The following is a 17,002-nucleotide window of genomic DNA, read 5'->3' on the forward strand; positions in this document are numbered from 1 at the left end:
CTTAGGTAAGCGACAAATGTATCCACAAATCGCTTCGTGGCGCGACGTCTATATTATTTTTTCTCTCTCGCACTTTAGCACTTTCCTGATTTCTTCAACAGCCGTCGGAGCCCAGGTTCCGCATTCCTCGTTTTTCTATACATGGTCTTCGGCATCTTGAGTCATACGTCAATATTGAATATATGTATTAATGGATGTATTTATATTTTACTTGTGGTTAATGTTGTCTTTATTATTCTTACCTTCTTTTTTTCCGAGATCCATTTATCTCTATCGAATGGTCTTTTATTGATAAAATTTCATCTTTTGATTCTGAATTTAACGATCATAAAAAACTCTATACATCCATGTTTGGATCAAAATCATTCATTGGACTGACAATTTAAAACGTTCAAACAACCACAAAACAAAATATATGTAGATATATATTTTGTTATGAGTACTAATGTTAATGAGTTTCTATTACCTATGTTTATCACCAAACGTGTTGTAATTTTTTACAAAAAAATATTAATTTAATTACTTCTTGTAATTTTGTGGTAGTTAACGTGGTTCTCATACATTAATTGTAGCAGTATGTCAACATCTTGGGAATGTTCTCCATGAGTTTAAAAAAAATTGTCCCTTAATCGCTTTACGACATCTACTGAAAAACATAGAGCGATTATATTTTAATCTCTTGTTTTTCACCTTTCTAATCTTAGCTCTATTCTTTTACTTTATTTTCTAAAATACTAATTGAAAAATGTTTTCGACAATACACAGACATACACACACAAACATATCTATTGTATTTATTTGTCACAATAATTAAATGTCACTTTAATTGACCAGTTTTATTTATACGTAATTTTTTATTCTCGTTAAAGGATAATAGGAAAGCAACTTGCCTTTAAATATCGTGACGTCATAATACATTACTGTCATACAAGCTTCATAATTATTTTTTTTAACATTAGAAAAAGTATCTGATTTGACTAGTTGGAAAGTAGCCTCTTTCTGTATTCTCGCTATTTTATACCAGCCATAGGAGTGCGTGAGAGAGCAATTTCCCCTCTTTGGAAATTGACGTGCATCGAATTTATTGACTTTTAATATTTCAGCGGCTTGTTTCATCCGGCGATCGCGTTGATCGCGTTTGGCTCCGTTCCAACAATATTCTATAATATTTCAATTTTTTTAGGATAGCGCATGGAATTAGTAGGTACTCCGCAAGCACTTACTAAATCCATGGCATAACGTGAATTGTGATGTCATGTGTATGTCATACAAGAAACATTCACTGTGCTACTTAAATTCTTCCACTTACAATATTCGTCCAGATTTTTTCAGAAAGCAAACAAAAGGTAGCTAATAACTGTCCTATAAATATATAATATTTAGTATAACGAGTTATTTGAGTCAATTTTGTAAAGAATTTGTAAGTATTTTTAAGTTAAATTGCTATTACAAAACGATAAAGCGCAAAAGCGGGCACGTGATTTCTTGAAACGAGTTTTCGTGAATTGTTCGTAAATTTTGCTTAAGTATTTCCGAATTTGTTATTGTGATAAAAATATGTTGATTCGAAATTTGCCGTTGGGCAACAAAATATGATGAAAATAAAACTCGACGGAAAAAAAAATTTTAACATAATAATTTACAAGTCATCGAGTGGAAATATGTTGTTTTCGCCGAAATTTCCGGAGGATTCCCACGGTATCCTGTGACAGTATCCTGTAGTTTGTCACAGCTATAATTAATGAGGTACCTATCACGACGTGCCGGCAATCAATCAAACCATTTGCCGATTGTTTAAGAGTGAAATATGGGAATATTAGCGGGGCTCTCGCGGGGCGTGCGGCGGCGCGGCCAGCGGCGCAGGCGTGTTTGCGGATGATCACAGCCCGACATCTATCTTCATTACAAAGGGTGCCTTTACAACTTACGGAAAGGTACAAATCTTGCGAAAGAAGCTGCCTTCATTATGTGAACAATTGAATGAGTAAATGGAATGAGAAAACAAAGTATATTTTAACAACTTCCTGATATTATCACATGACAATAATATATCATTATATATTTGATACAAAAGGACATCCTTGACCAAATAAAATCAAAAATAACTTTATAGTAAAGAGTTTTATATAAAATAAACACTGTTTTAATATTGACGGTGAATAGTTCAACGTACTCATGTAAATTTAAATCTGGTATACAGAGTACATTTTTAGTAACCAGTAATACACAGACTACTAAAGACAATTTTATAATTTTACAAACCATTACAAATGTAATCTATTTGTAAACCTGATTTCATTATCATGAGTTACATTTATCTCTCATCTTCGCGTGTTCCCGGTTGCATCGAAGCTGTGATGCCCTAAAGCCCAGGGTTAGCGATAAAAAACAATTAAATATGGAAATTTTGGCTATGATATTACAACAGGCCGCTCTAGTGTCAACTCTCTTTGGTTTTTAGTCGCCTCGTACGACATCCACGGACGCATATGGATTGGTCCTATTCTAGGGCGGAACCACACGCCGCATTGTAATGTGACGAGAATATATATCTTACTTAATACTTACCTAAAATAGCAAACCAACAAAGGTTCTACCAAGCGGGCGTACTTAACCATAATACATGCCATTACCGCAGACGGTCGAAACAAACGCAGCTTGTGAAGGGCATCGCAGCCGTTCTCCCGCGGCACTTAGACAATTGGGCCATCTGCTTTTGTTTACCACGAGTCCAGGGCAAGTATGAAACAAACACCATAGCACAAGTAGGCACAGAAGGACATCTATTTGTTTACCGCGATCAGTAGCGGTTAATGGTTAAATGTAGTGCAACGTCCAGAAAGTATGGATATAAATAATAGTGTATGCTAATCTATGTTATGTGAAGTGGCCGTTCGTTATTGTTATTACATAGGAAGTATGTAATTTATTTGAAAATTCGTATACATATAACAAAATACATAGGATTAGATAGATGTGCATAGTACATTTACGTTTTAGCGTTAAGTAAATTTTCATAACGTTTCAATGAAAAAAGTTCACGATAAATAGTTACAGATAACATTTAAAACTTTGTACGTAAATAATAGTGAGATGGGATACCGGATAGCACTAATAGACTTAAAGTTAAATTACTATTGAATGAAAAGATAACTTTCTATTCCCACGAACGTACTATTCTGAGTAGCCACAGTGAAAAAAGTAATTAATATTCATAATAGCGTTAAAGAAAGCACAGTTTATCCGACTTCAGTGTTTTATGATATCGCAATTTCTATAATTAATGGCGGTTGTGCTTCGCAGATGGAAATTAAGTAACCATCGCGAAGGCTTTGTCTTGCTTGGGCTTTTTACTTGACAAATGTGTTCATTAAAATCTGACGCAGTCGTTACCTCGATTTTCGGTAAAATAGGCTCTGTTGGCATATATAAATAGCGTGTAGCTAATTAATAGCATGCAATTGCTTTCTTTCCATAGGGATTTACGCTCCGGCACCGGATTCCCCTTCAACCTACGGCCGCACTTTGAGGCTATTCCATTTCCCTAAGTTTTCTTGATGTCTGGCTGATTTGGAGGATTAAAGGAAGTGGTGTTTTTGTTTAAAAACCTTTTTGTCAATCGGCATGTGTTAATATTTTGTTACCCACCGATTTAATGGTACTCTTCTATTTCCTTTTTGTTACATTTTCTAAAATTAAAGTCTGTCATTTTTGTAACGCAGTCATTTTTGTTATCCTTTCCTTACCAGTTTAGAATAAATGTTACATTATAATTAGTAGATGTGATGAACGCGATGTTGGTGATACGTGATGGTTGCGCTAATGAAGCGCTCTCTTAACAGTGTCATATTGAATGGATAAAGAATAGATAAATAGATATTATCTTTTAAAATATTTTGTATTGTGTTCTGTAAAATCGTATCCTAAATTGCGCTGTTCACTTACATTAATCTATTTGACCGTATAACAATGATACAGATCTGTACAACTATCACTACTCGTAAATAGCATTGCATATCATCGGAGCTATTCGCTTATATAGCTAGAGGAATGGTTTCTGCGTAATGTCCTCTGAATCAGAAGTCAAACAAACAACTTTATGCCATCAAATATTACTCGTGATGTTATCGTGTCAGATGTTATACACTTTTGGCCTTAATTAAAAGCAGTGGCGTCCTCTCGACCAGAGTAGGTATACAAACAAAAATAGAGTGCGTACAACAACAAAAATAGAAAATTAAAACGTGTATTTCGAATAAGTTTCAAAAATATATGGAAAGCCATATTTTTTTTTACAATCCATTTAAATTATATGAACCACTTTGATGGATGTCTTCAAATTGTCTAAATCGTAATTCAAAGAATAAGACAATTTTTAGAAATATGCTCTTCAAAGTATTGCCTTTCAAGATTTTTTAATGAAGTTATTCTGTGTCGTCTGTGTCTATTTAATATGTTGGTTGGGAATGAATAAAGAATATGACATTTTCTTTCAAAATAATAACAAATGGTCCTTTTATTGCCATTTATTAGCTTTTATCTTGTTTTGTGATGGTAAATAATTTAATTATATCTATCTTGTTTGGACTCTGTACCTCCTCTGTGCCGCTCCCGGAGCGCCCCATTTGTTAATTGAAACTGGCTGACACATATCAGAAGGTATGTGTGATTGTGGTTTAGATTACATTCGGAACTAATGCATCTGTGGAAATACGCTTTATCTTTTATTGCTCAACTAGATTTATTGCGAGTTCCACTGCTTAGGACATTAGGGAACTAGTCATGTAATTATTACACGACTAGCTGCGCCTCGGCGTTTCGTCCAAGTGGGAATTATGGCAAAAACGTTCCCTATGTGTTATTCCAGGTTATATTCTACCCGTGCACCAAATTTTATAACAATTGCCCCAGTAGATTTTGCGTGACAGAGTAAACATACATACATATATAAACACTCACCGTCACAAACTATTTTTATTTTTAGTAAGATAACTTATTCTTACAAGCATTTATTTACTTTCACCTGGTCCGATGTTTGTCTGTAATCAAATCTTGCTAGTGATTCATATCGAGTGTGTTATTATTAACATTGGTGTCAGATTTAATACAAATCTCCTAAAGGCATCTGACTTGACTTTTACGACTACCTACCGCTAGTTATAGTCGCATATTCACTAGTGAACTGTCCACCAATATTTAGGTTTTCTCAAGATGTTTTCCTTTACCAGCAAGTGGTGATCTATGAAAACTATTGTACATGAGTCAGATTGGTATACAATACAAACTCATGTGGCACGAGTAGGATTCGAACCTGGGACCTGTCGATCGCCGGCTCGTTTATCATCTAAAAATCATCTTGCAAGTTAAACTTCACCTACTTCCGCTTGTCCTACAGAGTTGAAATTTCCCATGTCACTTCAGTTTCTGTGGCATATTATCTGATAATGCGCCCAGGTTCCTGATGTGGGCTCCTCGATGGTTCACTGCACGGACATCATTTATTGTCACGCATTGAATGCAACAAGATTACTCTGATGATAAATAAAAATACTTGTTGCAAGTAACCCCGCCGGACTAGAAAGGTATATGTTTGTTTGTAATAATTTTGTTTTATTATATTTGTCAAAATCTTTATCTCTCAATTCGCTCAAGAGCAAGTCCCAGAAGTGCAGCTATTACAGTACAGATAACAACTAAAACAGAAGCGTTAACGTTTATCTTGTCTGTACAGTCAACACGCGAGAATTCCGCACCTAGACCTCTGTGGAGTGGCAATAAAGTCGAGTTTGCAATGAATCTGTTTTAGATGATGTGGCATTGACTGTACGTAGTGATCCAGGCGTTGTTGGACGGTCCTTTGTGTCTAGATATTAATTATTATTACTCGCTATGGTCTGAGACTGGCTTTGTCTTTTGTCTTCGTCTGTCTTTAAGAGTCACCTTCCTATAAATGTATATTCGTAATTAAAATCTACAAGCGTACTAGTTAAGTTAAATTGTAGGTAATTGTAGGTAATTGTATTGTTAAAAATCTAATTTTTATAATTGTTGTTGACACTCAAAGATCTTAACAAAGAAGAAAGACTCAAAGAAGTATCTCATACATCATCAACATTTGATTGAAAACAATTTTAAACAAATGAATTAATTAAAAAGATGTGTTTGCGTGGAAAGTATGCTCTATTAAGCCATATCAATGTTGCAGTTAAAGGAAATGAAATATTCAAGGCAATAGAATTTTATGTCTAGAAATCAGTAAGAAGTTTCTTACTGATTTCTAGACATAAAATTATATATACATCTATATTCTCATATTCACCGCTACACACACTAATACGTGTACACCACAAAAAGCTTTAAAAAGTAAATTATAAATTCCAATCAAGCCGTTCCATAAAAAAGTTATGAAAAAATAAGGGTACATAAAATTAATTGCAAATACAAGTCATTCGCATAATAGAGTTGGCAAGTTGGCCCAACTCGACGGACGGCCAATCGACGTATATTGCGAAGTATTGATTTGAGCAATGTGTAGACACAAAACAAAAGTAAGCAGTGTACGTATATTGGCGGCAATGTTTGGCCAACATATAGGTGCCGGCATAAAGTGTGCAAAAAAATAAATATAATGTGAGTCATGGCGGTTTATCGTCTACGTTTCTACTTCCATTTCCGCAAAAATTTACCAAATGGCGGGAAAATTATGACTTTAAATTTGCTAAAATAAAAACATGAGTTTTAAATTGCTTTATATGAAACACAATCTTAATAAATTTGCTTAATATTTACCAATTCATTTAGGCCCAATCGATAATAAAAGTGATATTATAAATGTATGTGTTTTAATCATCATCCGCCTTCCCATATCTCAATTTATTTTATTATGTGTTATTTGTCTAAAAATTTGAACACTCTAGCCAGGTTGTTGCTCCATCATCTATAATCTAATGCACCGATTTCGATCTTATTAGGTACGTGGATAGAATATAACATAGAAAAATACACGGTTTCTAAAATTTCTACATAAACAAAGCTAGCGTTTGTAAAAGGGTCTGGTATGATGATGGCAGTAATGTATTGCCGCTTTATTTCATCTTTTCGAGTGTGCTATTGCTAAAACTGGTGTTAAATTTTATTGTGACTTAAATAAAAGACATTTGACATGACTTTTCAGACTACCTACCGACGCAAACGTGGTAAGTAATCGCGTACACACTAGTGAACTTAAACTGAAATCAGAGCATCCGTTAAAATGAGCAATATATTTATTACTCCAAGTGAATTACCAAATTGTCTAAACTTCAAGACAAACTTTGTATTCATTACGTCAAAATTTTCATAACGACTCATAATAACCCAAGTTGGAACAACACAACAACAGCTGCGGACCAACTAAATATGTTACGAGGCCGGTGGTAGCGGTGGGATGTTGATATCAAATTATACAAAACCGGGGACTCCCCAAGGAATCTAATACAATATAAGGCGCCCGAGTCCATTAGTATGATAACGAGAACTTCGGCTAGGTGCGGATACAGTTAAAATCACGTCAGGTTACTTAGTGTGGACTTAGTAGTAGCGATAACGACGAATTTTCGATAATTTTGCATTGTATAATCAAAATGAAATCAATAATTTTATTTAACCTCATTTTTTTCAAGCAGACATGTAGAGATTCTAAATTCATCATAATTGATCAAGTAGATTCATTTCGCATCAATATTTTAGGCAATGTAAAATATTGATGCGAAATGCTGCTCAAAGGATCTTTTCAGACGTCAAGTCAAATAAAAAAATATACATAAATTTATATTTAAAAAATGGTTAGCCCTTTTGGCATAATAGGGCCCAACACTGTTTGAATGAGTTTCTTTCGACATTTCTTCTCAGCAGTGGTCGTTCCTAAATGCTAGTAGTTTATAGCTTTGGTAAACATCATTTAATTTAGAATATGACGTGAAAAAGTGCCTGTGAAGGCCTAATTTCTGAATAAATGATTTGATTTTGATTTTGATCAAGTTTAAGGCTTGCCTATAACGATAAAGTGAAAATAAACGAATGTTAAATTAACCAAATCAATTATGTTCAACTTCGTATTCACTTTGAATTTTGTTTGTTATCTCTATCATCACCTGACTTTGTTAAGTTTAATTAGAAAATGCCCTTAACTTTAATTAATTTTGTAACATCACGAGCTACGGTGGACCTGTTATATTTATGTTGGAATTTGTCAGTCGTTTTATTTTAGCTTGTCCAGCGATTTTATATTTAATGCCATATTTATATATTCGTATCGTAAGATATTCATATCGTCTTTCACATGTGATTTCGGTTATTAGTCTTTTTTTCTTATTTTGACATATACAAATAATTTAATGAGGCAAATGGGAATAATAAATTTATGAACAGACCCTTATGTCCTATGCATACGTATATGGCAGCCTACAGTTTTGGATATTAAAATATTTCCATTTCCAAGCAAATAAGTTTAAACTTAATAATTAATTCAAATAAAATTAATAACTTTAAATTATTTGTAACCATTTTTTTAAATACACTTTTTTTTAAGTCGGATAAATCGACTCTGAGCCCCCATATGGACGGTGTCAGCAGGACTCCAAGCCGCCCGTCACGCCCGGATGAGATAAATACGCCACTAAATAAACTTGAGTCCGTTTATTTAGCGGAACTTATTTATTGTTGCTCTGGGACACACCGAGATCAGGGAATTTGAGAGATGAGTGATCGGTAAATTAACTTTCTACAGTGCTGTATGTAATTCAAAAGTATTTATAATATACTGTCATACTTGCTTTAAATTACTCACGTTGAATATAGTACTTAATCCTTACACGCGTTTTTATTTTTCAATTATCTTTTCGCGATTAACTCAAAAACTGATGCATGAATTTTCACCCGTTTTCACCAATAGATAATGTGATTCCTTAGGTGTACCTATATAATCTATTATTGTGTTTTTATTCAAGCAAAGCCGGCACGGACCGCTGGTTTTAAATATACAGAATATTTTATCTATACCTTATCTATACTCATGACTTACATCATAATACAATTATAATTAACCTGTAATTAAAAACCTGTTGGTAAGAAAACGCCGCAGCGACCCGATAAGAGTTCAAAATGACCTTATCATATCTCCTTGTCCCTATTATCTTATCCTATCAGATCCGTAAAAGTTCGCATCGGCCGCCGCAGGCGCGTACTATGTACCTAAGATTCTTCAACCCTGAAGACAACATTCCTTAGCAAACACGACAAAGTCACCAGTACTTTCTGAATAGACAGTTGTTGCTCTAGGGAAATACAGAATACCAGAAATGAGAAACACATACTTATTTTTATTAACTAATAGGAAATTTACTCAACTAAGTCCACATCACGTGCCCTAACAAACATAACTACCTATGGAATAAGTCATCAATACGTCTTAATAGGATGTTTATTCTTCTTTGATACTGCTCTAGGGAAATATAAATAGAAGAAATAATATTTATTCTCGTATCTTCAATAGACATGTTAACATTAATCAACTGGCTTTGGCGAATAGACATATACAGTTACAAATATTTTGTTGCAAAAACACTTCATTTCCTCTGGTGAGTCATGTCATAAAAAAAAACTTTCAAACACACGGGGTATACTACTTTGCTCCCCAGGCGCGAATTTATTTTAGCGATTGAAAACTTTTTAGAATGTAATTGTGTATGAAAATCAATCTAAACTTTAATATAATATAATATAAAAATACGCTATTTAGTTTGCAGACTAAATAGGTTGATGTTGGTGCAGGTTGGTCTAGATTATGTGCATGAATGAAGATGACAACAATGTACTGGTTGCATCGAAAGTGTGGAGAGAGTCGTTACACAAATTATAGCAATGTTTCGACTCGTAGCTCGTAGATCTACGACATCGACTTGTGCCATTTCTAAATACAATATGAAAGTTGCCTGTTAACAAAAAATAAATGTATTTACGTAATGCCTTTTTGCCTTGCTGCAGCATATAGATTTGTTTAATTTGTGTCTGTGGCAAATGAAATAAATGAATTGTTGACCTGTATAGATATATCTCTATCTAATGAAACACTATAAAATGTAACTTTAATTGATCAATTTTATTTATAGAGATTTAACGTTTTTTTTTGTTCTCGTTAAATTATAATTAAAACGCTTTTTGACTCCAAAATTTGTGACGTCACTTTTCACACAAGCCTCATATATTTTTCGACATATGATAAAAAGTATCTGAATTGACTGGATCGTGGCTTTTAGACTCGATATATAAGTTCGATATTAACGTCACGCTTCCTCTTCTGCCTCAAACCGGTCCGTGACAAAGTGTATGTTCATTACCGGAACGAGTGGCTCTCTCCTCACATTACGGCTACGCACGCCCTCTTCATACTTGGTTAATATTTTAACGCCCTCCTAGCCAGTCCTCGAGGGAAAAAATATAGGGCTCAAATTAGCCCTTATAGGGAAAATAAGTGTGTAAGGAATATTATTGAATTTACTTGAACGATGCTGCTAGCAACCACTAAAAAATGTTTCATTTTACCTCTCATCAATGATTAGAAAAGGTCCTAGAATAAAATTACTAAGGTTCGGTTGCTTTGGTCAATTTTAACTTTATCTTTAACCTGCGCAGAAAAACATAAAGTATATATGCCATTTTACTTATACGACGGCGGTGGCGCGTTGAGGTTGAGGTTAAAGTTAACGTCAAAGTTGACTGTTGCTACCCATTTTAAATTGCTAATGTTACATATTTTGGTATAATTATCGTAATACACCAATCAACTTTGACGTTGACTTTAACCAGCGCGACACCGTCCATCGTCAAAATGACTATAAATTAACGTTGACGTTGACTGGTGCAACCCACTCTTACAGCAATATATTTTTATGAATCGAAGTCACGATCAGTCACATATGACAAACTGTCTCTCATAAAGAATACCATTCTCTCTCCACCTATCTCGTGAAAATTACATGAGTCAAGATGGCGAGAAATATATTCGTTTTTGTAAGCTTTTATTTAGTTTCACCTGTCCGATATTTGCATGCCTATTTTGTAATCCAATCTTGCTTAAAGTTTGACTTCTCCTACTTCCAGTTGTTTTACAGAGTCGCTTCAGTTTCCACGACAATGCATTATTATGATAAACATGGCTTGATGGTGCATCCATGATCGAGTTGAGGGAACTCCTCAACGGTTTACAGTATGGTCATGGCGTTAATACGATCTCTCTGACGATAATATAAGTTTGTGGCAGAAATAACATTACAAAAAACTTGTTACAGTACTCGTAAAAGAGACTACACGATTTTTTGAAAATAATTGCACAAAAACACAAAATAGTTGCACATATAATTTCTGTATGTACATTTTGTGCAATTTAAAAAAAATGTCTTATTTGTTTATAAAATGTTTCTTTCCGCCCCCTCTCCTGCCTCGCGCCGGTACGGGCGTGACAAACTGTCGGCTCATTAATGGAACGAGACTCTCTGCCGCGTTATGAGCACTTACTATCGCCTGTTATTGTCATCGCACTTTCATGGCCATCCGAATGAGCGATCCTGATTATACACTGAGATATCGTGGGAACCAATTTGTAGTTAATAGAATTTAAAACTTAAAAATAATTCTTTATCAGTAATCTTTGATGTGAACTTTATCTGAGAAGAAAAATGCACGTAGACGTACGTAGGGGTACGTACTCGTAGATTAAAGTCAACGACCAAGTTGAGTGGTGCAACCCATTCTTAAAAGATGACGCAAATAGAAAGAAAGTGTCTGCCACAAGTATGTATTTTAAATCACAATTTAGTGTATTACAATATGTCATCTTGATTCCTTATTAGCAGACGTTTTAGAAAATTGTAACGTAGCAAAGTAGAACAGTTTTCCAGTTATTAAGTATGCTGGGAAGGCGATGCCTGAACTGAAATATTATACCGCGTTGCTTGACAACGCGTAATTAACGTCAAATATGAAACTAAGCAACTAAAGTATACTTCAATAGCCAAGAAAAGACAAAGAATAAAACGAATGAACCATTCGATTCATTTTCACGTAAATTGTAAATATATTACCACCGATCTGGTCCAACTTAACACGTTCTAATAGGCTGTTCTGTATGTAAAAACTTTCGATACTAAATTGTCTAGCTAGAAAAGCTTAAAAACAGACAGACAGACGCAGCGGACGAATTTGTTTTTTACGTCCCTACAACGGAGGCACAGGCCTTCCTGATGAATGGATAAGGACGGGCCATGACCCTCCACGCGGCCCAATGCGGATTTTAACAACTGTAAATACAACAGGGACCAACGGCTTACATGCCTTCCGAAGCACGGAGGACCTTACATACCATGTATTCATAATCAATTAATTTCAAAACAAATGACTAGCATCACTATATATAATAATAAAGTACAATCGCTTGTTCCAGCGGGCGTGCGCACAGTGGACGTGCAGGCGGTGGAGGGGATGGTCGCGCAGTTCCCGTGCGACCTGGGCACGGCCGCCAACGACAAGGTCTACATGGTCTTCTGGTTCAGGGACGACGCCGGCATCCCGCTGTACAGGTCAGTGTTGGAATCATATACTGGAATAAATCCATCGTTCTGATCCTTACGCAGTCGAAGCTCATTTACCGAATTAGATAGATAAATGTTTATTTGCAAATACAAATTAAGGTACAAAACAACAACAACAGACATATAAAAAAACACAACATTTATTTGATATGTCTCCAACAATATTCCGTTATATTAAAAACTTCTCTCTAAATTCTTTAAGTAAGTATAAATTGATAGGAATATGTATGAATAACTGTACAAATATTATGAGAAAATAATAACGTAGAACAAGTTCAAAGCAATTTTTTCTATATTTATTACTTACACCGGGTTTTTGCCACATCCTCCGTAAACATCGCGGATGCTCCAAATTATCGTAAACAACCGATACATCTACGTGCCTCCGTCGCATTCGATCGCGGTCAAATGATATTTAACCTTGCTACGTTGTCATAAGGTTTAGTTTTACAGTCGTGTTTAGCAGTTATTTGGTGATTTTATTGAGTGGTGCGCGTTATTTATGTGATCTGTGTACGTAGTCGGTTCGAGCCTACTGTCGGACACCACGGGTCAACATGCGATAGTTCACACGAACGTTTGTCAGAATATTATGAATGTAGTCACGTTCAGATTATAATCAAGTTTGAAATCTTTCTTATTGAGTGTGTTCTTTGTAATACTGGTGTCCAATGGTGGTCTAATTTCTCTTCGTTTCTATGACTTTTGCAAAAACCACCAAATGTAAGCTAGAAAATATTTACAATATAGATGTTAGCAACAACATACCTTAAATGAAATAATTTAAAGTGACCTGAATGTGGTAGTTTTAATACAAAGTCGTTCTAGAATAAGAGTTAAAAGAAAATCCTAAAACACCCTTATTCATAAAATAAATTACAAAAATTTGTTCTTAATAGCGCCAATGAGTTACACGTTTCCCAAAGACTTTCAAAATCTGCAAAGACCCTTCGTGCCAGTTACCCAGCAAACCACGTTTCCCGCAAGCGAGCCTGGCGCCGACCCTATGAAATACAAGAATTCCCCACGAAATGAACCAACGAACGGTGAAATTACGAGCGTCCCGCGAACGAGTTCGCCCGAAGAAAAAACCCTAAAACGGCCGAAGCAATTTGTCTTAAGTGGCTAAAACAGTGAAATATTCCCCAACTTTTAAACCGTATTAAAGTTCTGTCGGACCTTTGTAGATGTGAGATAGGCAGGTTAGTTAGCGACACAGAAATGTGGAATAATATGGCCAATAGAAGTGTTCTTTCGCCGTCCTAATGATAATATAATCATACCAAAAAGCTCTCTCTCATTTTCGCGTAATCACAGTACATTCGGAGCTGTGACGCCCCAAAGCCCATGGTCCGTATAAAACATTAATCATATATTTTTGAAAATTTGGCTATGATTTTATGACTGTAGATTGGTCGCCTGTCTGACGTCAACGACTTTGGGAATGCTATGGTTGCCTATCAGCTGTTAAGGCTATTTGTCCCTTAGTCGCCTCGTACGACATCCACGAGAGGAATATTACACCCAAAAACGACTCACTGAATATAAACACGTACCTTCTTAGTGATAAAATTGAAATCGGCATTACATATGATTATGTGGTCGTCAGAGTGCAAATGATGCTTCTATTGTCACTTTTCCAAATTCTGTGACTGGTGACGATTTTCCAGAGGTGATGACGCGACGGAGTCTTTTTAATTAATTCGAAAAGTTGCTCGGCCACCAGCCTTATTGTTCACCTTAATTATACTCAAACTTTGCTAAATTATCTTATATTCTATTAATTTAGCACAGCGCTAACTAAAAGAGAAATGTTATTTCAAATTGTAATTTTGTATTCGTCGAAAATATGAGGTTTAAGTTTCCGACTTGTGTGCCATTAGGGGTCGTATGGGCGCTAATTTTGCGCAGGCGACAGCGGGGTAGGGACGCGAGGGGAGGGGGTGGGTCGTCGTCACCGCAACGACTATGAATTAATTATTGTGCTACAAATGCTCTTGTTTCTTCAGATATGGAGTTTTGCGCGGCAAGGCTGCGCGCACACTGATGTTACATAATTAAAAGAAGGTTTCGTTCAAAATTGTTCATTATTTAATTAAGTGTTAAGTGGATGTGAAGAAATGTTCATGAATAGTAGAGCGGGCGCTGGCGGCTAAGTGCTCTTTTATAGAGGACGAGTTAATTAATTTCATAAACAGAATAAAGAAACACGTTTATAACACTCATAGAAGATATTGTGACGGATTTTAAAGTGTCTTTATTCATTTATGAAAGGGTTGTTGTTTTGTCTATTCCATACAAGCGATTTTTTATACGTAATACCTACTACTGGCGCGAGTTTAATATGTTTAGTTCTTCTGTTTTTTTGACATCACTCAAATACAAGTTGATTATGCTAGCAGATATATTTTAAAAAACTGCGCAGTCTGGATTAACCATATGAACTTAATTCCACATAATAATATTCAAAGCGTGAATATTTCCACATATGTATCCTCTGCACAGGAATAGGAGATTTTAATCCAGATATCAAGATACGCTGAAATGTTCATCTTTTAAATATTATTGGTATTACGTTAATAATGCTCCGTAGACGTCTTAAATAGAGTGCACGCTTCTAATTCTTCTGACATTCAGCAACAAAACCGCTCTCCGCTCCGCTCCGATCACAGTCCTCACCACACAACCTGAACTGGAAACTTGCCGAGCCAACCCCGCCCCTCCCCTTAATGCAACCGCGACACTAAGCCTCAGAAACTTGCATACAGCGAAAACTTAGGCCGTGCCAATTATCACCACGATCCATAAAATGGACTGGACTGTTTCAAGCGGACGAGTTTCAGCCCGAATCAGTCTTCAAAAGGGGACCGGATATTGTACATGAATTGCCGAAAATGTATACTTATAAGAAAACTGTAACTGGACTATGTCTGTACATATTTACTAAAAAAGTTGGAGAGGAATATTTAGGGTCACTAGAAGCCAAAACAATTTTTGTAGTATACAATAAATTATAGAATATGTATCATTAAATACAATTTGGTATTTTTCACATTGAGTTTGTACCCGAGTTAATTTATAACCTATTACACTTTATGAGAGAGTCAATTTTATTATTAGCAGTTTGTACCTGCTGAGGTGCATCAAAGAGCATCACATGAAAATGTGGTCTGGTTGGTATTGGAGAAATATTGTTGAAATCTTCAGAACTGTTTATTTTATTTTTTTATACAAGTAGTAAACACACAATGGGTAGATTCAATGCAGACAGGAACAAGAGGGGAAAAAGTATTTTTCTCCGCTTTCAGACCAGGACAGGTACAATAACGGATATAAAAGTCCTTTCGGGCCGGTGCTAGCTATTTCGGGCACTTCTCAGCATTCAACGATCGCTAAACGGTTAACTATGTGCCAGATATTCGGCGGAAGCAATTGGAAAGTTTCACTTGAATTCGACTATCGCGAGCTGCAGTAAGTAATGCATTTGCGGTTGAGCGGGATTTTTCAATTTGCAGTTTTCTAGCTCAAATTGCTTTTTTGCGAGTTAATGTTATTTTGAATGGAAACATGCGGAATATTAAATGATTTTGTTTGAAACAATGTGTAGAATTTAATAAGAGTTGAAGCGGCGGTGGTCGGCGGACGGCCGTGTGATCGCTAGATTTCAGATTTGAATCCAACTTGTGCCACATTAATGTGTTTGTAAATGTGCAAAATCTTTAAAAATGTTTATAAGCCACCTTTTACGTATCAAGTCAGGTACAAGTAACTGAAGAAACTGTCGTAGCAAATATAAATCCTTGGGTTCCTACTGCCAGACGAATTAGTGATTAAATGTATTTCACACTAAAATTATGTAAGTAGCTCACGACTAAACACAAACAAAATTAAGTATAATACTATTATTATTATAAATGCTAAACTTAGTTTATTCATATGTGTAACGTTGCCTCTTATGTTTTATCGACTGCAATTTATAGCGTACCATTCTTCCAGTAGTAAATTCACGCGGGCGTAACTGCGGGCACAGCTCATAACATAATACGTCAGACCGCACCACGTGCCTAGCGGGAATCGAGCCACTTTGTCACGTGATCACATTAGGTTTAATGGCGAGTGTAGATGCATCCTAATAATATGGTTATATCGGTTATTCTGCCATTCCGGTTATATGGGTTATATTCTATACTCGGGTTATCGCGTCACGTTTGATACGTGCGTGCGGGAGAGGCGGGTAATCCTGATTTATTTGAGAGACAAGTTATGATTCGGCATTGCTAAACTATTAGTTGCCGATCATTTCAGAAGTTGTCTATCATTTTCGATTGTTGGATGGGTAAATAATTATCACTACTGGTTAGGCAGGTCGAAATATT

At 35.5% G+C, this 17,002-nt stretch overlaps 1 protein-coding gene across 4 annotated transcripts in view; it reads left to right on the plus strand.

The window, feature by feature from the left end:
- The window catches only part of side-II (sidestep II), a 458,967-nt gene that overhangs the window by 260,562 nt on the left and 181,403 nt on the right, over positions 1–17,002 (plus strand). For all 4 annotated transcript variants that reach the window (XM_053747702.1, XM_053747619.1, XM_053747856.1 and 1 more), the window contains one exon: positions 12,479–12,614. In XM_053747702.1, the coding sequence (XP_053603677.1) occupies positions 12,479–12,614 (136 nt within the window). The remainder of the gene's footprint in view (positions 1–12,478; positions 12,615–17,002) is intronic.

Source organism: Plodia interpunctella, chromosome 1 (genome assembly GCF_027563975.2).
Source record: "Plodia interpunctella isolate USDA-ARS_2022_Savannah chromosome 1, ilPloInte3.2, whole genome shotgun sequence".
In the NCBI taxonomy this organism is placed as follows: Eukaryota; Metazoa; Arthropoda; class Insecta; order Lepidoptera; family Pyralidae; genus Plodia; species Plodia interpunctella.